This window comes from Delphinus delphis, chromosome 13, assembly GCF_949987515.2.
Source record: "Delphinus delphis chromosome 13, mDelDel1.2, whole genome shotgun sequence".
Taxonomy (NCBI): domain Eukaryota; kingdom Metazoa; phylum Chordata; class Mammalia; order Artiodactyla; family Delphinidae; genus Delphinus; species Delphinus delphis.
In genome coordinates, this window is record NC_082695.1 from 12,449,372 (window position 1) to 12,473,218 (window position 23,847).

The window sequence follows — 23,847 nt, forward strand, 5'->3', positions numbered from 1 at the left end:
GACCACCACAGCAGTTCCAAGACCCTGTGATTGGGTCCACCCTGCCGGTGGGCCCGTCTGCCAGGGAAGCACTGGAAAGGAGCGTGTCACCCTCTGCTTGAGCAAATGTCTCTCAGGAGAGGCATGGCGAGCAGACTACCTATGTTACCACCATTCAGTGGCATCCTTCTCTCCTAGACAGTGGTCCAGTCTCATTTCCCATTGAGTTCCCCAGATCTGACACAGAACAGTTTCTTTGTAAATGTGTGGACCGAACAAACCCCCAACTCACCATAATCATCTTGATTGTCTCAAACCAGTCCATTCATTGACTGAATTGATCCAACCAACAGAGCTGCCATTTTGGACCTCCTACTACGGGCCTGCAGTCTGATATTTGTCATCCCAAGAGAGTGTATTACTATGGCATTGTTTGCTCAGGCCCACACAGCTGAGATGCAACAGAGGCAGGATTTGAGCCCAGGTCTGTAGAGCTCTGGGGTTCCCTCCAACCCCAATCCCTTTCCAAGACCCCTACTCCCCTCACGCCAGTCACCTAGTTGGGGTCTGTGGACACACAGCCTTAGTCCAGATCTTTCAGAGAGTAAGTTTTTTAAAGTTCCGTCTTGAAGTTAAACGTTCTTGATACGGGGTTTCTCAGACACTCTTCAGCCCACACATTCCCCCAGGAAGCGGGGGGACGGCGACCTCTTACCAGGACATCTTGTCGCTATTTTTATGGAGTTGATCTTGTCCCGCAGCAAAAGTGACCTGGAGGGTCCAGGAGTGTGGGGTGAGTTTTCTTAGCCCCCTCAGATCATTGAGCTTTGAGTTTCTCAGGATCTCCATTGCTAGGGAAGTAGTCTTTTCATGGGGAGATGATGATGATGATGATATTATGACACTGACGATTACCACTTCTTAGGTCTGCGCCATACACGGTGCTAAACTCTTCCACATCTACTTAGTCCTCAATGAATCCTGTGCCAAAGGACACTGTCCCCATTTCACAGACGAGAACACTGAGGTCACTCTCACAGGATTCAAACCTTATTCCAACCAATAAGCTGCCTCTTACTCGATGACGCACGGATGCCACTGGACAGAGCTGACCACAGAAGGGTCTTCCAGAATGATCTAACAGTAGCCTGCCTCCTTGGCCTGCAGAGTTTTGCCCTGGAGACATCAATAAGAGACTCAATTTACTTCTGTCCAGAAACCAGCAGGGCCTCCTTGTGCCATGGCCCCCAGGTAAGTGGGACCCAGCATGGGGCCAAGGTTTCCTTGAGCCTCCTTTTGACCTGTCAGTGGATTCCTTCAAATCAGCCCAGTTTTCCTGTGTTTAAAAGGAGACTAATCACAGCTAAGCAGTTTGAAGTCCTGGTCTGAAAAGCATCATTATTACTCCCTTGAGGGCCTTGGCATCTCAGGGCCTGAAGAAAAAGAAAAAGAAAAAAAAAAACCACATTGATTTCTAATGCAAATTGGGTTTGAAGAGGATCCCAGCCTCTCTGGAGTTCCCAGTCACCCACAGAGGAGGGCACACCCCAGGGGGGACTGTTGCCTCCAGCAAAGAATTTCCTCTTGTCAAGACAAAACCCAGATATGGTCCTTTCCCGCTTTCAGACCCCACCCGCTGCCTGCCCCTAGGAATGTGCAGCCTCGACTTGACTTAAGTCAGAGCAGAATTCCCATGTCTGTGATCACAGGGCTGCTTTTCTCTCCCTCCCCTCCTTCCCTCCCACTACCCTACCCACCATGTGTGCACACACACGTCCTCACATATACACGCACGTGTGTACACTCACAAACATAGTTCTCACACGGACACACACAACACACTTACAGACATTCTCACACACACACACACACACACACACACACTCACTCACTCCCTGGCCCTTCCCTGTTAGTACTTGTTTCTCTGTGGCATCATTTTCCTTGCCGTTTTCTTTGTGGTTTTGCCTGCTAATCACCCCCTCTCCCCAGACCCTGGGATCTTCAGCCAGTCTGTCGAAATACCTGATGTATTTGCTCAGAAAGACAAGAGCAAATGCAACTCGGGTTTGATGGAAATTTGCTTCTCCTAAGTCTGCTATCAACTTCACCCTGCCCCCACCCTGCCGAAAAAAAACAAAGGGAAGGAAGTGGATTCTTGAAGGCCTTCTCCCTTCCTGGCACCGGGCACAGCCTTCTCTCCCTCCCATCCACCCTCAGAGATCGAGATGATTTTTCCCATGTCTTGGATGAGGAAGTCAAGGCACAGAGAAGCTTGCTGATTCGTGTTAGGTTAATTAATTCTTTCAAAACGTATTTCTTGAGTACCTACTATGTGCCAGGCCCTGTTCTGGCAGTGGAGGCTGCCACATTGAACAGGACAAAGAACCTGGCCCCTGGGCACACGCTCCAAGACCAGTGAGTCGGAGAACAAAGAGCCGCCCTCTGGTTTCTGTAACTCCAGATCCTTAGTTTTTCTATGTCCCTGCAGGGCCACTCTGGTGCCTTAGTCACTTTTGCCTTTGTGGATCCCTTCCTCCATAATTATATTTTATGGCTTCTTTCGTATAAAGACAAATATAATCTAGGCCAAATTCAAAATTAAAACATTTTTTTCTTTTTTACTTCTGATTTTCAAAGAAATGAAGACATTTTCCTGGGCCGTAGGCACTGTGCTGCTGTACATAACAGGTCCATCGGGGCCCTGTGTCCCTAAACACCCAGGTGGGGTTACCTCCCCTTAAAAAGTGAGCCTTGGGACTATTCACCATAGCTGAAAAGTGAAAATACCCAGATATCCATCAACGGATGGATAAACAAAATGTGGTCCATCCAGACAATGGAATATTATTCAGCCATAAAAAGAAATGAAATAATGACGGATGCTACAGCATGGAAGATCTTTGAAGACATGATGCTAAGTGAAAGGAGCCAGTCGCAGAAGGCCACGTACCGTGGGATTCCATCTATCCGAAAGGCCCAGAATAGGTAAATCGGTAGAGATAGAAAGCAGAGTAGTGGTTGACAGGGGCTGGGTGGGGGGGCAGGGAGTGACCACTTAACAGGTACGGAGTTTCCTTTTGGGGGTGATGAAAGTGTTTTGGAACTAGATCAGGATGGTCGTACGACCTTGTGAATGTTAATGTTATGTTCTGTGAATTCCGTCTCAATTAAGACACAATAACGCTGGTGCCTGCGACTTCCCTGTCTAACTCACGCTGGAGGCTCTGGGTAGGAGCTGCTGGCCGTTCCCCCCATACTTCCACTCCCACCTCCCTCCTCCCATGTCGTGGCCTTTTCCTGGAGTGATAGAAATTACCTTGGCCGAGGAATCCTGGCTGTGCTTCCGATGTCCTGTGGGGTACAGGCCAGAGATTGCACGTGGTGACCCCAGGGCCCAATCTGGCCTGCTGATATATTTTCCTTGGCCTGTACAGCGTTCTTAAGAATTTCCAGTTAGGTGCCAACATTTCAAAACCGAGAGATTTCACATGAAACACACCCGCATATTTCCAGCTTCTCAGGAGAATTTTAGAGGCGCTCACCACTCTGGGCCCCCTTCCCTCATGGCTGTGGGAAACAGGCCGCTGCTGCTGCCCCGTTAAGAGGGGCCCTTCTCTCCAGTTTGCCACAGTTCCCACCACTCCTCATCATCTTGGACAGTGTTGGTTGCTCCTGGCTGACCCTTGTGGCATTGGATTTTGTGACCCCAGCCTTAGGCAAAGGACCGAACCTCTCCAGGCCTCCTCAGCAAAATCAGAAGGTGGATTAGGGGATCGTTAAGGGTCTTTTCAGCTGACAGTCTGTGATTCTTAGCTGCAAACTTGATTGTCTACCTGTGACTTTGCTGGACCTGGGAGTCTGCCTGATGTGAAGGTTCGGGGATGGAGAGTGAGAAGTTGTTCAAGGGATACTCTTGGTGCCTTGCTTAGAATCCCTTTAGAGGGGTGATGTGCACCGCCCCCCCCCCGACTCTGGGAGGAACTGGGAGTGTTGACTGTCCTCGAGAGGCATCCGTCAGACACCATCACCGTCTCCCCTTCTAGGACTGCCAGATTTAGTGAAAAACAAAAACACCTGGCACCCAGTTCGTTTGGCGTTCCAGAGGAGCAGTGGATAGTATTTTTAGTATAAGCGTATCCCATGCAGTAGTTGGGATATACTTATACTAACAAGGCAGCTTGTGTTTTATCTGGCAGCACCCCTTTTACAGAGGAGGAAAAGGAGCCTGGGAAGGGTGAGTCACTTTCCCCAGTAAGTGGCAGATCCAGGAGCCCAAGCTGGGTCAGTCTGAGTCTAGAAGACTCCTCAAGCCTGCGGCCACGAAGACTTCTGGGAGGATCAAAGTACTTGATGCACAGGAAACATGATTTTAAAAGAATAAGCCCCGCTCAGGTGGGAGAGGTGGCTACTTTTTTGTGCATCTCTCTTGCTCTCCAGACTCTTCTGTGGCCTTTCTGTTGGCACAGCGTCCAACATGGGACCCAGCACACAGTAGGCGTTCGTGCAGCATTTTGTCCCAGGGAAGCGAAAGATGGGTTCTGCAAAGTCCTGGCATTCAGCACAGCGCCTGGTGCCTAGTGGGTGCTTGATAAATATTTGATGACTGGGTGATCGTTTTTACAAGGACAGGTGACATTTCCCTCTCTGATCACTGTCAGAGGACACCACAGTGCAGGAAGCCCACGGGGGCCGCCCACTGAAACCCATAAATCACCGCATACCTTAACGGCTGTGCCGCCACCTACATCTGTCTCCCTCGCCTGTGAACATTCTCTGAAACTCACTCATAATCATGACTGAAAGCAACATGTTCCCAATTTCCATATTATTAGAAAGAGGTGGAGCTCGCCATAAATGATTCAAGACGTGTCAATCAAATGACAATACAAATGAGGCATTTATTTATTTTCGCCTCTCGCAGCAGACTTGCTTTGTTCCCACGTTCTCCTTCTGGGGGGTTTCTCGCGCCCTCCTTTTCTCTTTGAAGTGCGTTGGCTAATATTTTATTCATTATAGAATTTAACAAAGGCTGCATGGTGAAAGAATCCAGTGTGGTACCTCTAAGACAGTGGTTAGCAGTACAATGTGAAGACCTCAGGGCTCCACTTGGTTCCAGAAAATTCTGGTTCTTCTTCTGAGTTGATTCAGTCATTGGGGGAGCAGGGACACAGCAGTGAGCAGGGCAGACACAATCCCTGCCCTCGTGGAGCTGACATTCCAATGGTGACGATTTTTGTGTGCCCTCGATGGGAGGCTCAGCCCTTCTGGGCCTCTCCTCTCTGATGGTTGGTTAGGCTGCCAACTCCTACTTCAGCAGAAATCCCACGTAGCCCATTTTAAACAGTTCCTGAGTGGGGAAGGAATGAACAAATCCATCAGAATGTGCATCCTCTTTGACACTGAAGTTGCACTCCCAAGAATTTATCCTGAAGAAACAATTAAGGATGTACCCAAAGACTTAACCATCAGCGGCTTCCTCTTGCCGTCTTTCTCAGTGGAGGGAAAACAGAAACCCTCTATCTGTGCAACAGACTTACAAAGTGGCTCCAGAGCCTGTGGTCTGAAGCTCTGCACCATACGCGCTTGGCACATAGCTTCTAGAAAACTCTGAAAGGGTAAAGGCAAGAGCAGTGCTCTCTGGTGATTGGACCATAGGTGGTTTTGATTTTGTTCCTTTTGGCCTATGTGTGTTTTGAGTTTTCTACTAAGACCATCCACTACTTACATACCTTACCGAAAATAGAAAATAAAAAAGAAATATCAGTATTGAAGCCAATCAATTGATGTGCTATTTCCGTGCGCCTTCTGTTGTGAATGAACCACCCCATGTCACAGCCAGAGTCACTTGTCCCCAGACCTTGTGGCCACGGGGGTTCCCTCCCTGCACTGTCAGCCAGGGTGTACATCGCAGTCCAAGTTGCCTCCTGGTGCCATGTGGGGCTTTTGAAATCAAGGCAGGTTGCACAAGGGTGGCTCGCCCTGGAGACACAGAGCTGTTTATCACCCCTGAGTTATTTTTATTGGTGTGTAAACCGAGCTCTCCTCTTTGGGAACTTCCTGAGGCTGTAGAGAATCCTGAAACCCCTGCCGAGGGAGGATGGGGTTGGCCAGAGCTGGCCTGGGATTTTGCAGGAGGCCCCCTGTCCAGAGTCAGGAAAAGGTGTCAAAAGGAACTTGACGCCTGGCCTGGCATCCTGGGTGTCTGCCAGACCTGTCTGGTGGAGGAGATGATGATGATGATCGCGGTGATGTTACAAATAAAGCAGATAGTCCTTGCTTTACACAGTCATGCAGACCGTAAGAACATGCAGCTGAAATTGTGCATAAACGATCTTAAAAATCAATGCGATAAGATTATTCTGTGACCTTTAACATTTTTTGTCAAAACATTGAATACCCTCTTACTGTCAGTTATAAATGTTTAAGGAAATGTAAAACTAACATGTATTTAGTATACTTCAATTTAGACCATTGCAAACATTTAGAACTAAAGTGTGGTATTTCCTTGTATAAAAATTATCAAGGATAGTTTGAACAGCAGTTGCCTTCTTCTTCTGGTTGTTTAATAATACAGAGGGAGCATCTTTTATATGCCTTGGCAAATTGTCATCTTCCTTTCTAAGACTGGCTCCGTTTCCAACATTTTATCCTTTGTACTTTAATGTTGTGAAATATCCCAGAGTTCCTGCCGGCCTCACTTCCTCTGGGATATCTTCATCCTTTCTGTCACAGCCACTTCCCTCATTCATGTCAGTAAATCTGTCTTCCTCTGGCAGCAGGTCTAGAGGCTCTTAAATGGAGACAGTGTCAACATTCCCATGACGATCTATTTCTTCTATAAGCCTGTAATCCTCTCATGGTTAATTTTATATCAATTTGGCTGGGTCCCAGTACCCAGATATTTGGTCAAACATTATTCTGGCTACTTCTGTGAAGGTATTTTCCAGATGCAATTAACATTTAAATTGGCAGACTTTGAGTAAAGCAGATTACCCTCCTTAATATAGGTGGGCCTTATCCAGTCAGTTGAAGGTCTTAATAGAAGAAGACTGACCTCCCCCAAGGAAGAGAGAATTCTGCCAGCAGATGGCTTTTAGACTCAAGCTGCAGCATGAACTGTCTCTCTAATCTGCCAGCCTACCCTGGAGATTTTTTGTTTGTTTGTTTGTTTTTTGTTTTTTTTGTTTATTTTGGCTGTGTTGTGTCTCTGGTCACTGCGCGCGGGCTTTCTCTAGTTGTGGCGAGCGGGGGCTACTCTTCGTTGCGGTGCATGGGCTTCTCATTGCGGTGGCTTCTCTTGTTGTGGAGCACAGGCTCTAGGCGCATGGGCTCAGTAGTTGCGGCTTGCATGCTCTAGAGCACAGGCTCAGTAGTTGTGGCACACCGGCTTAGTTGCTCCGCAGTATGTGGGATCTTCCCGGACCAGGGCTTGAACCCGTGTCCCCTGCATTGGTAGGCGGGTTCTTAACCACTGCGCCACCAGGGAAGCCCTACCCTGGAGATTTTGTACTTACCTCCTTTATCTGTCTATCTATCTATCTATCTATGGAGAGTATATCATATCTGTGCATAACTGATATATATGTGTATATATACATATGTCTCATATATATACATATATACCTCATATATCATCTATTATTTCTGTTTCTCTGGAGAAGCCCAACCCCTGATGTTCCCCAGTGACAAACCCCACTGAAGCTTGATTCAAATCTCATTTCCAGCTTCACTTCTTCATTTCTTTGCTGCACTGCACTTTCATCTTTGTTGGCCAATTCTTTCTTTTTATTATCTATTTGTGTAAAATGTCTGAGAGACAGGGAGGGAACACAGCTACACGCTCAGCTGTCCGTATGTTGACTGAATGGCAGATGCTCAGTGACCAGTCACCCACAGACTTGGAAAGAAGTGACGTGACGGGTCACTGACCGTGACGCCCATCAATGATTTACATAGTGATCTGGGAACTGAAGAGCTAGCAGCAAAGTTTGTACTTCGTGCAATCACTCACACTTAATATGCTGTGGTCAGTGAAATTTGAACCATATGGTGGGGGGGTGGCCAGTGCTATTTTTTTAAACTTGGTAACTGAAGTTCGTGCATATCACAACCGTGCAAAAGCGAGGACTGCTGTAATAATAAATAATAGCCAAGACTTTATGCCACCTGTGAGTCACGAGCCCCTGGGCCAGAGACATGGCCTTTCAGAGCCTCAGCTTCCCCATCTGTAAAAGGAAGGATCAAGTCCTACCTCATAAAGATCAAATGAGATAATAATACACGTAAAGTGCATCATAACTGGCACACGGCAAGTACTCAGTAAATGTGAACTCGCCTCCTTGTTACCAAGCAGACATTCCAGCACTTACACCGAACTGGAATTGTCTGCTCTCCATCTCCCCAGTGGACTGGGAGCTACTTTAGGAAAATGAACTTTTCAAGCTCTGGCCTCTGCTTCCAGAGCAGTGCCTGGCACAGAGTAGGTGCCCATTAAATGCTTGTTAAATGAGTGAATAAAAACCAAGACGAGCTTGTTCCCCAGCTGCCCATGTTAAATGTAGCTGCAGAGAGTAGCCAATAACATTTACTGAGAACTTGCCATGAGCCAGCAACTCATGATGCCAGATCCTTTATGTGCATATTATCCAGTTCACCATCCAGGCAGCTCCGTAAGGTGGGTGTTGTTATCGTCTATGTATTTAAGTTCCAGAGAGGCAGGGCTGGGGTTTCCACCCAGCCTGCAGGACCTACCAGTGTATGATCCCTGCCCAGCAGGGTCTGGCATGCCAGCAAGTGGCAGGGGAGGCAAGGGGGGAGTGCTTTCTAAAGGGTGAGTCCTCATCAACAGGGTGCAGACCTGCAGTGATTGTGGAGCTATACCAGCCTTTGGTTCTGCCCTTTTTGCTCAGAGAGGCTTCTTGCTGTAACGCTGCACCTCGCCAGTCCTTACCAACTCCCACTGGGTCCCTTCCCTTGTGTCCCCTCCCATCCAAACCTGCCCGGCCCAGGTTTCATGGCTCCAGGCTCCTGCTTCTGTGCTGATCATGGGTGGTGCTGGGTTACTCAGCTAAACACATCCTCGCTCTCCCTTGACCACCCAAGTCACTGCTGAAGCAATTAATTAGGGAACCAGGTGCAGCCGTGGGACAGCTCATCTGTTGCTAAATTGAGCCGTTATTTAATTTTTTTATTGTTCTTCAAGTTTTCACAAGTGGGCTGTTTTGTAAGCTTCCCTTACACTCCCTGAAGTGGCTCTCCCTGCCACTCCAGGCGCAATGCACAATAGGTATTCAAGAAATTCTTGTTTGGTTTTCCTGTTGTATTATCTCTCCTGGAAAATCTAACAGCTTGTACCTCCAGAGATAGAAGAAAAGGGAGTAGATCTTGTCGCCATGTCTGGGGAGCCCGGGGACTAGTGCCACCCACCTGTCAACCCTCTCCCACCTCCCAGTACCCAGGGGACCCCTAGGGCACCAAGTTTGAAAAGCCCTCGACCATTTTCTCAATTGGCTGACTTGTCTGTTTTCTGTAAACTTCCTGAGAGCAGCAGGGATGAAAAAACAAAACAAAAAGCAGCAAGAACTTGGAGCCAGACCCAATTTGCCTGCTCGCTCTGCTACTTACTACATGCTTGAATTGCAATAAGCCCCTTAACGCTTAACCTCATGGGGCCTCAGTTTTCTCCTCTGCAAAATGGGGAGAATCATAAATACCTGCTTTATAGCATTGTTGCGATGATCAAATTAGCTACTCAAATACCACGTAAATTACCAAACGTGAGTGGATCTTTCTCCCACAATGGTCTGTTCGCAATAGGCACTAAAGAGATATTGGATGAGTGTAAGTTGACACATCACATTTCCTGAGACCTTTAGGAGCAGACTGAATGGTGGAAATCTCAGGTGCAGTGACTGGCCTGTGGGTGATTCGGGGGTGGGGGGGTGGGAGGAGGGATTCCTCTCTGCCCCTTCAATCATCTACATGGCAAAACTACTACTCTGTTTACACGTCAGACTAGTCCTGTCTCTAATACCTCTCTGGGTCTGGGCAGCAGTTCTTCCCTAAGAGGGAGAAAGAGGAACTAGTGACTTCATAGATAGCATCATCCCACCCCACTTCCCAGGGCACCCCTCCAAGCTTCCTTCCCTCCTTGGCATATGTTGGGTGGAGCCAGCTTCCTGTGGCCCCAGGAAAGGAAAGCTGGGCTCCAGTCTACACGAATTTAGGTGCCTGGAGTTTGCCAGCTCGCAACTAGGTGAGCTATTCCAATACGTTTCTCGAGAGATCGTTAGCTGAGCATTTACTATGTGCTAAGAATTTTATGTGTGTTCATGAATCCTCACAACAAACCTGCAAGATGAGCACTATTGTTAACCCCATTTTACAGATGAGAAACTGAGGCTTAGCAATGAAAGGGAACCAAGAAGGTGCTGAGTTGGGATTTTGGGCCAAATCTGATGGGCTCCAGAGCACTTGTACTAACCACTGCCCTGCACTGCTCCTAATGCCTACGTCTCCCTCAGGACCCATGGTCACACTGTCATGGTCTGGGTAATGCTCACACTTGCAATGGGGCTCCCTTGTTGGTCCTCATAAAAGGAGAAAAACAGGCTATTTCAGCCCCAGACTCTGACCTTGTGCCTGAGGGTCGTCAGGTCTGACTCTTTGTGTTTTGCAGCTGGGTTTCCCTGATCCTCTGGGGGCCTTGGAGCTCACTCAACAATTTAAAATTTGACACATAATGATGGATCAGTCATGCTATGCCATACACTATGCAGGGCACTGAGATTATAGATATGGTGCCTGCCTGCAGGGGACAGAAAGAAAACAGATGATGGTCTTTGGGACGAAGGCCCTCCTGCTCTCTCATAGGGTGGAGTCCAAACCCAGTAAAGGAGACTCATAGAATCTCAGAGCTTGGCAATCTGTCCTTTTCTCCTGTTTTAGTTATCTATAGCTGCCTAAAAATATTCCCACGGCTCAGAGGCTTCAAACAACACATATCTATTATCTCACAGTTTTTGTGGATCTGGAGTCCAGGCAAGGTTTATCTTGGCCCTCTGCTTAACATCCCTTACTGCAGTCAAGAGGTCAGCTGGGGCTGTGATCTCATCTGAAGCTCAACCAGGAAAAGATCTACAGCTGTGGAAGGAGAGGGACAAAGGTACCCATTAGGGTCTTGCCTCAGCGGGAATAGCTAAAAGGTACCTTTATCGCTAGGAATACTAACCCCCATTGGCTTTTCTACAAGTTACCAAGGTGGAAGGGTATCTATCTTCCTTGTAGCCTTGACTTAACATTACAAAATATCCTCCACCAAATGCAAATTAAGATACCATTTTACACCCATTAGATTATCAAAAATGAACAAAATCTGATGATTTCAAGTGTTGGCAAGAATGTGATGAAATTAGAATTCTTATTTGTTGCTGGTGGGTTGGCAGTTGCTAGCGGATTAGAAATTTGGAAATATCAAGCAGAACTAAAGATACATATACCCTATGCCTCAGCAAATACATTTCTACATGTATGTCCTAGAGAAGCTCTCACATGTATACACAGACGTGCACAAAGATGTTTATTATAGTATTATTGATAAGAACAAAAAATTAGAAAACAATAACTGTCTCTTACTAAGAGGGTAGATTAATAAATGGTGGTTTATTTACAAATTAAATACTGTTCAGCAGTTAGCGTGAATAAATTTGGTCTCAACATACATATAAAAGGAAACCATAAGAGAAGAAGCGGACTGTTAAATTTTATACACGTATGGGAGCACTTCCAGAATGGGAAAGGACCTCTGAAATCCTGCCTCTCCATAAAAGCAATGAGAACACTATAAAAAAATTTGTCAAAATCAACTTTTTGTGGACTCTGGAAATTAACTAAAGGCTTACAACAACCTAAAGATTATTTTTTTAATGGCTGAATTTCAGCGACAACAGTGAGCTTCGCAATGTTTTAACTTACCCTAATTCCATCCTCCTCCCCCTAGCAGCTGCTGGAGGGATCAGATGGGTTTAGAGCTCCCCAAAAGTCCCATCCCCAGAGAACTGTCATCATTTAACCAGTCTGGTGGCTTGCTGGAAAGCTCCATGCTTAGGACTTGTCTTTATCTGACCTGACTCAGAACTCACCCAGTTCTGTAGCCATGGCATTTGTCGAAAACAGTCAGTGACAATTTTTTAACATCACAGTCACCCAAGGCAGTTTTACCATTTAGGGTTAAAAGAGGCTGACCAGGGACTTCCCTGGTGGTCCAATGGTTAAGGATCCACCTTCCAATGCAGGGGGCGTGGGTTCAATCCCTGGTCGGGGAACTAAGATCCCACATGCCATGGGGCAACTAAGCCCATGTGCCACAATTAGAGAGCCCATGCACTGCAGTGAAGGATCCCACATGCCACAACGAAAGATCCTGCATGCCGCAACGAAGATCCCACATGCTACAATGAAGATCCCGTGTGCCGCAACTAAAAAAAACTGATGTAGCCAAATAAAGAAATATTAAAAATACACATATAGGGCTTCCCTGTTGGCGCAGTGGTTGAGAGTCCGCCTGCCGATGCAGGGGACGCGGGTTCGTGCCCCGGTCCGGGAAGATCCCACATGCCGCAGAGCAGCTGGGCCCGTGAGCCATGGCCGCTAAGCCTGCATGTCCGGAGCCTGTGCTCCACAACGGGAGAGGCCACGACAGTGAGAGGCCCACGTACGGCAAAAAAAAAAAAAAAAAAAAAAAAAAAAAAAAAAAATATATATATATATATATATATATATATATATATATTTTAAATGGCATTTAAAAAAAAAAGAGGCTCACCAAACGACTAAAAAGAAAAACAAAAAAGAAAACAGAGCTATCAGCTGTCTGTCGGGGGCTTTGAAAAGCTCTGATATAAACCTGGGAATCTAGAAGGCCATGCACATATGCAAGACTATGTGTATGCTCAAGAAATACGTTAGAAGGCCCTTATGTCTCAACTCTAGCTGACCTTGAGGAGCTTTACAAGCAGAAGTGAAGGTTAAGGTATTTATAAAAACTGCCTGCCACAGCATGGAACCTATAGCCCAACACACATAAGCCTTCAGCAAAGATTGGGAGACTAACTAGTTCAAGGCATTTAAGAAAATCTCTGTTCAATAAAAAGCTGACCACTGGGGCTTCCCTGGTGGCACAGCTGTTAACAATCCGCCTGCCAATGCAGGGGACACGGGTTTGAGCTCTGGTCCAGGAAGATCCCACGTGCCACGGAGCAACTAAGCCCGTGCACCACAACTACTGAGCCTGTGCTCTAGAGCCCGTGAGCCACAACTACTGAGCCTACGTGCCACAACTACTGAAGCCTGCGCACCTAGAGCCCGTGCTCCACAACAAGAGAAGCCACCACAATGAGAAACCCGTGCATTGCAATGAAGAGTAGCCCCCACTTGCTGCAACTAGAGAAAGCCCACGCACAGCAACAAAGACCAATGCAGCCAAAAATAAATTAAATAAATAAATTTATTTTTAAAAAAAGCTGACCACTAAGCTAGCCAAGTAGAGATTTCAGTGACCATGCACAACAAAAATTAAAGACTTCACAGAGTAAGTACAGGAAAGTCACTAAACAAACAGTAACAACAACGAGCAGCAAAAGCGGGAGGAAATCTGATTTCTAGAGTTGCCATATTATGTTACTAAAAATGTCCAGTTTTCTATAAAAAATATTAGACATTCAAAAAACCAGGAATAGGGCTTCCCTGTTGGCGCAGTGGTTGAGAGTCCGCCTGCCGATGCAGGGGACACGGGTTTGTGCCCCGGTCCAGGAAGATCCCACATGCGGCGGAGCAGCTGGGACCGTGAGCCATGGCCGCTGAGCCTGCGCATCCAGAGCCTGTGCTCCGCAACGAGAGGCCACAACAGTGAGAGGCCCGCATACCGCAAAACAAAAACAACAACAAAAACAAAAAAACCAGGAATATATGGTTCATACACAGGAATTAGTCCCTTGGAAAACCAAGACATTTGACTTACTAGACAAAGATTTTAAATCAGATGTTTTAAATTTGTTCAAAGAACTAAAATAAACCATGTCTAAATCATAAAAGGAAAGTATCAGATGAGGTATTGCCAAATAGAGATATCAGTAAAGGGATAGAAATTATTTTTTAAAGATCCACATAGATATTCTGGTGTTGAAAATTGCAGTGCCATAATCAGAATGAAAAATTCAGTGGAGGGACTCAAGAGCAGATCTGAGTTGGCAGAAGAAAGAATTAGCAAACATGAAGACAGGTGAGTTGAGAGTATCCAGTTTGAGCAACAGAAAGAAAAATGAAGATAAATGAACAGAGCCCCAGAGACCTGTGGTATACCATCAAACATACTCACTGTGCATAATGGGAGTCCCCAAAGGAAAAGTGAGAAACGGGCAGAAGGAATATCTGAATAATAATATCGCAAATTTGATTTAAAACAAACTAATCTCACATCCAAGAAGCTTAACAAACTCCAAGTAGGGTAAACTCAAAGAATCCATATCTAGACACAGATATGTTACAGATAGACAAACTGTCAAAAGGGAAGACCAAGAGAAAGTCTCGAAAGCAGAGAAAAGTGGCCCATCACCTCAATAAGATTAACAGTGGATTTCTCATCAGAAATCATGAAGTTTGGGAAGCAGTGGGATGACATATTCAGGATACCAAAAGGAAGACTGCCAACAAAGAATTCCATACACAGTATATCTATCCTTCAAAAATGAAGATGAGAGCTTCCCTGGTGGCGCAGTGGTTGGGAGTCCGCCTGCCGATGCAGGGGACACGGGTTCGTGCCCCGGTCCGGGAGGATCCCACGTGCCATGGAGCGCCTGGGCCCGTGAGCCATGGCCGCTGAGCCTGCGTGTCCGGAGCCTGTGCTCCGCAACGGGAGAGGCCACAGCAGTGAGAGGCCCGCGTACTGCAAAAACAAAAAACAAAAACAAAAACATAATGATAATCAATCACGGAGGCAACAGAGCCCTGAAATGCATGAAGCAAAAACTGACAGAAATGTGAGGAGAACTAGACTACTCAGCAATAAAAGCTGGAGACGTCAGTACTGTACTATCCAAAAGGGAGAAGATAAACAAAGAAATAGAAGACTTGAACAGTACTATAAACCAACCAGACCTCTTAGATGTCCGTAGAACACTTCACCCCAAAACATCAGAAACCATTCTTCTCAAGTGCACATGGAACGTTCTCTAGGCTAGACCATAAGCTAGGCCTTTGAAAAGTTCTCATTAAATTTTAAAGGATTTGATATGTAACTAAATAAACTTCCTATGAAGAAAAGCCCAGGCACAGGTGGCTTCACTGGTGAATTCTACCTAACATTTAAAGAATAATTAACACTGGTCCTTCATACACTCTCCCAAAAAATAGAAGAAGAGAGAATACTTCCCAAATCATTCTATGTGGCCAGTATTACCAAGATACCCAAACCAAAGACATCAAAAGAAAAGTATAGACCAATATCTCTTGTGAATATGGATGCAGGACTTCTCAACAAAGCAAACTAAATCCAGCAACATATAAAGCGGATTATATACCATGACCAAGTGGGATTTATTCCAGGAATGCAAGATCGGTTTAACATATTAAAAAACTAATCAATGTAATGTGCCGTATTAATAGAAAAAAGGGGAAAAGCCATACAATCATTTCAATAGGTGCAGAAAGAGTATTTGACAAAATCCAACATCCTTTCATGATTAAAAAAAACACTCAGAAACTAGGAATAGAAGGGAACTTCTTCAATCTGATACAGGGCATCTATGAAAAACCCCACAGCTACCTCATACTTAATGATGAAAGACTGAATAATTTCTCTCTAAGATCAGAAGCAAGACAAGGATATCCACTGTCACCACTTCTATTCAACATTGTACTGGAGGTTTCAGCTAGGGCAATTAAGCAAGAGGAAGAAATAAAAGGAAACCAGATTAGAAAGGAAGATGTAAAACTATCTCTGTTTGCAGATGGCATGATCTTGTACATAGAAAATCCTAAGGAATCCACAAATGCAAAAAGCAAAGGCAAAAAACTATTAGAACTTTAAAATGAGTTAAGCAAGGTTGTAGGATACAAGATCAATATACAATAATCAATTGTATTTCTATACATTAGCAATAAATAGTCTGAAAATAAAATTAAGAAAACGATTCCACTTACAATGGCAAAAAAAGGATAAAATACTTAAGGATACATTTAACAAAAGAAGTAGAAGACTTGAATATTAAAAACTATAAAATGCCATTGAAAAATTAAAGACCTAAGTAAATTGAAAGAAATCCCATGATTATAAGTCGAAAGCCATAATATTATTACGATGGCGATACCACCCAAATTAATCTACATATTCAATGCAATCTCTACCAAAATTCCAGCTGCCTTTTCCATAGAAATTGACGAACTGATGTTACTATTTAGATGGAAATGCAAGAGATCTAGAAGAGCCAAAACTCTTGGAAAAGAAGAACAGAGGACTTCCCTGGCTGTCCAGTGGTTGAGGCTCCGCACTTCCAGTGCAGAGGGCTCAGATTTGATCCCTGGTCGGGGAACTAAGATGCTGTGCAGCACGGCCAAAAGAAAAAAGAAAAAGAAGAACAAAGTTGGAGGACTGACATTTCCCGATTTCAAAACTTACTGCAAAGCTAAAATAATCAGGACAGAGTGGCACTAGTATAAGAAGAGACATACAGATCAATGAAATAGAATTAAGAGTCCAGAAATTAACCTTTACATTTTGTTCAACTGATTTTCAACAAGGGTCCCAAGACAATTCAGTGGACAAAGGACAATCTTTTCCACAAATTGTGCCGGGACACATGTAAGAATGAAGCTGGAACCCTACTTTATACCATCTACAAAAATTAACTCAAAATGGATCAAAGGTCTCAACATAAGAGCTAAAACTGTAAAATTCTTAGAAGAAAACATAAGCATAAATCTTCATGACCCTGGACTAGGCAATGGTTTCTTAGAAATGACATGAAAGTAAAAGCTAAAGTGACAGGGCTTCCCTGGTGGCGCAGTGGTTGAGAGTCCGCCTGCCGATGCAGGGGACACGGGTTCGTGCCCTGGTCCGGGAGGATCCCACTTGTCGCGAAGCGGCTGGGCCTGTGGGCCATGGCCGCTGAGCCTGCGCGTCCGGGGCCTGTGCTCCGCGGTGGGAGGGGCCACAGCGGTGAGAGGCCCGCGTATCGCAAAAAAAAAAAAAAAAAAAAAGATAGCCAGTAACAAGTATTGGCAAGGATGGGGAGAAATTAGAACCCTTACCATTGCTGGTAGCAAAGTAAAATGATGCAGACACTTTGGAAAACAGTTGAGCAATTCCTCAAAAAGTTAAACGTAGAGTTACCATGTGACCTAGTAATTCCACTCCTAAGTATATACTGAAGAGAATTGAAACACATGTTCACACAAAAACATGTACACGAATGTTCACAGCAGCATTACTCATAATAACCAAAAAGTGGAAACAACCCAAATGTCCATCAACTGATGATGGGATAAACAAAATGTGGTCTATCCGTACAATGGAATATAATTCAGCCATAAAAAGGAATGAAATATTGATACATGCATGCTACAACATAGGTGAAACTTGAAAACATTATGCTAAACTAAAGATCCCCAATGACCACATATATTTCATTTGTATGGAGTGTCCCGAATAGACAAATCCATAGAGACAGGAGGTAGACTAGTGCTTGCCAGAGGTAGGAGGGAAAGGAAAGGTGGGAGCAGGGGTGTGGTTGTTAATAGGTACGGGCTTCTTTCCGGGGTAATGAAAATGGTCTGGAATTAGATACTGTTGGTGGTTTTACAATTCTGTCAATATACTAAAAGCCACTGAGTTGTACACTTTAGAAGGATGAGTTTTATGATGTGTGAATTATATCTTTATAAAGCTGCAGATTTTTTTTTAAGCTGCAGATTTTAAAAGGGATAAATACCATGTAATACCATTTATGTAAAATTTTAAAAACATACAGGAACTGTCAATTGTTTAAAGTTACATACAAATGCAGTGAAAGTATGACAACATGCACGAGAGTGAAAGACCAAATTCAGGCCTGTGGTTCTCTCTAAGGAGAGAAGGAAGGGAAGGGATGTGTTTGTTATGTTTTATATATATATTTTTTTTTTTTTCTGAGACACATCTGAGCAATTACGGGAAAACGTTAACATCTTTTAAATTGGGGTTCTGGGTAGATGGATGTCGGTTATTTTATGTTCTGTACTTTTTAATGTTTAGAAGCATTAATGATTGTAAGTTTTAGGGGGCAAATGAACCCTTCTATTTCCTAAGCCTGTAGCAGGTTGAATGGTGGCCCCCAAAAGATATTTCCACTTGTGGATGTGACCTTATTTGAAAAACAGGTCTTTGTAGATGTAATAAAGTTAAGGATCTCAAGATGAGATTATCCTGGATTGGGGGGGAGGTGCGTAAATCTGAAGACAAGCGTCCTTAGAAGAGAAGAAAAGAGAAGGCGGGGAGACGCACATAGAGGAGAAGGCCATGTGAAGACAGAGACAAGTTTGTGGCCATTTGTTACAGCAGCCACTGGAAGCTCATACACTGCCCGTTTCTTCCTGCTCAGCTGACCCCTCCTTCTCCCAGGCACTGCCCCCACCGTCCCGGAAGTCCACAGCCTTTCCTCTCTCCTCAGTTTCCCTCTTGCTCAGCCAAATCATCTTCCCCGCTGCAAGTAGAAAGGAGGGGTGCCTTTGTGGCTATACCCAGTGGGGCCACATCACATGTGATCTAGGGGACCACGTTCACTGGTTTTGCTGATGGATTTGGAGGTCTCATCGCTCATCCCGCCAAGCTCTCTTCACCCTTCTATGGCTGCTTCCTACTTCCTCCAACCCCTGCCAACGCTCTCGGGCCCCTTCTGCTCGGCTGCTTCCTGGCCTCAGCACCCCAGAGTCTCTGACACACCCGGACACGGTAGCAGACCTCTGCTTCCAGCTGCCAGCAGCCCGAATAATGCCTTACAATTAAAACAACATGCAAGATGAAATGCAATAAGAGCAAATGATCATTTAGCTATGTTCACATATATCATCTCACTTAAATTTATAAACTAGGTACTATTACTCTTCGTGTCTTCAGATGCTCAGAGAAGTTAAATAAGTTGCCCAAGATCCTATAGCCAAGCTGAGCTGGGCTTTGAACTGGGACCTGGCTAATTGCAGACATGCTGGGTGAGCATCCTGGCACAGCTGCTTGCTGGCGCTGTGAAATCAAACCTGTTACTGAACGTCTCTGCTGCTCCATCTCTGCATGTGTAAAAGAGGTAATAGTGGTCATTTCTGTCTCAGAAGTTTGTTGTGAGGATTAAACGAGGTTTCTGTAGAAAGCCATCACTTGGCACCTAAGAAGTACTTGATAAATGTCAAACAGTATTCTCAATGTCAGTGATGGCTCTAGCAAACTTTTGGTCAGCATACATTTTACTCAGTTCAACACTCCGTGGGGAAATGGTTTTGTTTGGTTGGTTAATTTTTAAAAAACAATGGCTCCTTTTAATTTTAGTCCGAGCCAACGTTATCTCTCCGAGTGGACCTAGATGTGCATTTCAGGTTTTCTGTTCACAGCCTGAAGTCAGGGTTGGTGCTTGTGGCTGTCTGTGCCCCTGTGCTCTGGGACTAAAGGGAAGGTTCTCAAAGGGGCTGGCTGTGAGTGGTGAGGGGCTCCGCTGTGCCGCACACCTTTTGCAGCAAGCTTGCTTCCTTGCAAAGTTGAAGATCTCCCAGGCTCTAAGGACTCTGTCAGAGGGAGAATGCCTTCTTCTCTGGCTTATTTGCTCAGGGTTTAAAAGGTATTTCTGGGCTTTGGCTAAGAGGAAATTTAGCTTTCGAGCAAATCCTCGTGCACTGGTTTTCTGTAAACATCTGAATGTAGTGTGTGCATCTTGGAGGCCAGGCTGCCTGGCTTTTCCCAGACTTGACGGCCAGTTAGGATGGAATGAAGTCAGCTTGATATTTGTAGAATGACATCAGCCTTGACAAGCAGGTTCTAGATGTTACTGCTGGGGTTGTCCCCCAGCACCATACTGGGGACATGCAGGGAGGTAGATGAGGGTTAGTTAGCATGAGTATTGGGAAAGGATGGAGGATTAGGTGGCATGATTAAGACCTCCTTCCTGCATCACCATCCAGGAAGCTTCCCAGTGGTCCAAGGACCTCAGAGATGGGAGATTCATTTGGTCACTTCCACAAATATTTCCTGAAGACCTACTGTGTGCCAAGCCCTGCACTTGACACAGGGGACTCTACTTTTATGAAGCTTGAGTTCTGGCGTAGATGAGTCCTTTCCCAAGGAAACCCTAGACCAGAATCTCATTGTATCAAAAACCCTTCCAGTAATATCTGTATGAGTGAGGATAGTCTAGCTGCTGTAACAAACCCCCATCTCAGTGGGTACCCCAATAACGGTTGAGGTGCACATTAAAGTCCAGTATGGCTCAGTGGGAGAGCAGTCACTCAGACATCTTCCAGTTCAGTGGTTCCACCCTCCCCTAGGGTCTCAGAATCTTCCATGGGATCCTCTGCATCTAAGCAGCAGATAGAGGCTCATGGGCTTTTTTCAGGGCCAGGCTTGGAAGTGACCCTCATCACTTACCCCACATTCCATTGGTCAGAATTCAGTGGCATGAACCTGCCTAACTGCCAGAGTTCATCTGTGTGTCTCAGAGAATGAGGACATGGGGTTTGGTGAGCACACGGCACTGTCTCTGTCACAGGATCTATGTGCCCACGACAATGTACGGGTCCCAGAAGGAGTGTCCATGGTGCTGATGGTGAGTGTGGCCAACAAGAACGGGACACACATGCTAAGTGCCAGGCTCTCTGCTCACAATGGGGACAGAGTGTCTTCCGAGCCCAGACTGCCTGCTCTCCACCCAGCTCTTCTGGGTAATAGCCATGCCTCCTTGGGCAAGTTGCCCTGCTTCTCCAAAATGTAGTTTGCTCAGCTGGAAAACAGATGCTAATTGCAGTCCCGACGTCACAGGTTCCTGTGAAGAGCCAAGTGGGCTGGGAGTGGAGAAGCAGGTTGTAAGTCCAGTGTCTGCCACGTGGTCAACACCTTATAAATATGGGTCATGATAAGAGGAAGCTGGGCTTGACTTCCCTCTGCCACTTATGAGGTGTGTAATGACTGTGGCCAGACCACCTTGACCCCTTTGAGCTTCAGTCTCTGAATCTCCAAAACGAAGATAATAATCATCCCTGCCCCAGAAAACAGCGTCAGGATTAAAGGCATTAAATAAAGCCTGCTTAATTTATTGCCTTATTTATTTTTAAAAAAGCTTAGCACCAGCTTGACGCATAACAAGTGCTCAATGAGGATTAGCTATTATCATTATTATTGTCATTATTATTATTATTGAAGCCTTTTTACATATATTACCTCATTTAAGCCTCACATCTACTCCCTGAGATAGAAAACAATCAGTGAGTCTGCCCATGTGTGTCTGTGAGAGACGATTATGTGCTCTGGGAATAAATGAATGAATGCAAGGAGGAATGAACGAATCACCACGATAACCTGTCTTCTGCGGCAGTAGGTGCACAGTCTCCATTTCTCAGAGCAATGGTGAAGTCTGCCCAAATGAATGAACTTTCCCACATCAATGACTCATTTGGCAGGAATAACAGCCGTGCAAACCGAATAGAGAGTGGAGGGGGGGAGGCCACAGGGCCGAGGGTGGGATGGGAATAGGAGCTCTGTGATGACTCAAGATAGAAGAAGCAGCTTTTCGTTCTCTCGCTCTCCCTCTCTCTTCCTTTTTAACCAAAAACATATTATCAATATATAAATGTGTACGTTTAACCTTTTGAAGTGGGGGACGTAGAGGCTCCCAGCTATCGAGTGGCTTTGGATCTCAGGAGCAAAGAAGGGGGCTTAGATACAGCGTCGTCAACCCCTTGCTGGGTGGTTGAGGGTCCAGGGATCACCATGGCTACATCGTGTGTGGCCAGGACAGGCCTCCAGCCAGTGTTCCTTCCTTATCCCAGTGGCTCTGGGTGAGTCCTGGGTCTCCTCGGACACTTGCCCTTGCCCAGTCATTCTCACACCCTGCTATTCTCACACCCTGCTCACGCCTCCCTCAGTGGCTGGGGAAGCTTTAGGGCAGAGGGACGAAAGATCAAAGACTGAGACCACAGGTCCTAGAAGAGAAGGGACTTAATTACCTGCTTCTCGTCCAAGGCGGGGTTATGAGGAGGCCTCTAGGAGGGGTTCTGCCTGTCTCCTAGAAACCAGGCCAGAGGCAGCAAGCCTAGGATAAAAGAGATTGACGACAGACACAAAAAGGAACTTTTTGATCTCTGCAGTGATGACATTCTACCTGAAACGTGGCTCGGACGGGCCACTCGAACTTTCTCCAGCTCCCAGCTGCCTGCAGTACACAATCCATTTTAGACTTGTGGTTAAGACCATGGGCTTTGGGGTCAGAGAGACCTTGGCTGCAATCAGTGCTTGGGAAATTCACTTAACTTTCCCAGCCATTACTCTGTAAAATGGTGTCTTCTTTTGCTAGGGCTGCCGTAACAAAGTACCACAAACTGGGTGGCTTAAACAACAGAAATGCATTGTCTCACAGTTCTGGAAGCTAGAAGTTGGAAATCAAAGTGATGGCAGGTTTGCTTCCTTCTGCGGGCTGTGGAAGGAAGGATCTGTCCCAGGCCTCTCTCCCTAGTGTGTAGTTGGCCATCTCCTCCTTGTATCTCTTCCTACTGCCTTCCTTCTATGTGTGTCCAAATTTCCCCTTTTTATAAGGACACCAGTCACATTGGATAAGGTCCCACCCTAATTACATCATCTTATCTAATTACTTCTTTTTAAAAAATTAATTAACTTATTTGTTTTTGGCTGCGTTGGGTCTTCGTTGTTGCACGCAGGCTTTTCTCTACTTGCAGCCAGTGGGGGCTACTCTTCATTGCGGTGCGCGGACTTCTCACTGTGGTGGCTTCTCTTGTCATGGAGCACAGGCTCCAGGTGCGCAGGCTTCAGTAGTTGTGGTGCATGGGCTTAGTTGCTCCACGGCATGTGGGATCTTCCTGGACCAGGGCTCGAATCCGTGTCCCCCTGAATTGGCAGGTGGATTCTTAACCACTGTGCCACCAGGGAAGTCCTAATTACATCTGCAATGACCGAAATAAGATCACATTCTGAGGTACTTGGCAGGGGGGCGGGCAGGGGAGTAGGACTTCAACATATGAATTTGGGAAGGACATAATTCAACCCATAAAAAATGGGTAGCAGGTAGAACCTATCTCATAGAGTGGCTACAAAGAGTGAATGAGATTATGCATGTGAAGTGCTTAGCCCAGAGCCTGGGGGGTTGTAAGTGTCCCCCAAAAATGTGACCTAAGATAATCATCATTATGGTCGTGGACACTCTTGGTCACTTGCCCAATGACCCCTTCTGTTTTCTTTCTTGATAAATTCCCCTGATGTTGTTCAGATAGCAGACGGTCCAGGCCCAGTAATGGGTCATGTCTAAATTAGAAAAAAAAAAAAAAGGCAGTGTTTCTCTTTGCCAGTAATTTGTTTAGAGGTAGGCAGGTGACCTAGTTCTGCCCAAATAGATATAACAAGAAGTCTTCTATGGGAGTGGTCTTGGAAAGATTTTCTTTCCCAAAGGAAAAAGAATTGCCTAAGAATAGCACATGTAAAAACTCAGTGAATACCTATCAAATGAATGACTAAAAGAGGCTTTAATAAATAACAGAAACCCAATACAAAATGAGTTAAGTAGTAAACAGTATTTATTAGATTATACAACTAAAAATTCCCCAGGGAAAGTTTCAGGCAAGGCTGGATCT

The 23,847-nt window shown here is 45.6% G+C and overlaps 1 protein-coding gene across 8 annotated transcripts in view; it reads left to right on the forward strand.

Annotated features, from left to right (window-relative positions):
- Positions 1–23,847, forward strand: part of SPRING1 (SREBF pathway regulator in golgi 1) — a 336,951-nt gene that overhangs the window by 230,151 nt on the left and 82,953 nt on the right. The window contains exon 6 of one of the 8 annotated variants that reach the window (XM_060028105.1): positions 19,127–19,181. The exons of the other annotated variants lie outside the window; for them this stretch is intronic. Within the exon in view, the coding sequence (XP_059884088.1) occupies positions 19,127–19,166 (40 nt within the window). The 3' untranslated portion in view covers positions 19,167–19,181. Of the gene's footprint in view, positions 1–19,126; positions 19,182–23,847 lie in introns of those variants that run through there. 8 annotated transcript variants of the gene reach the window in all.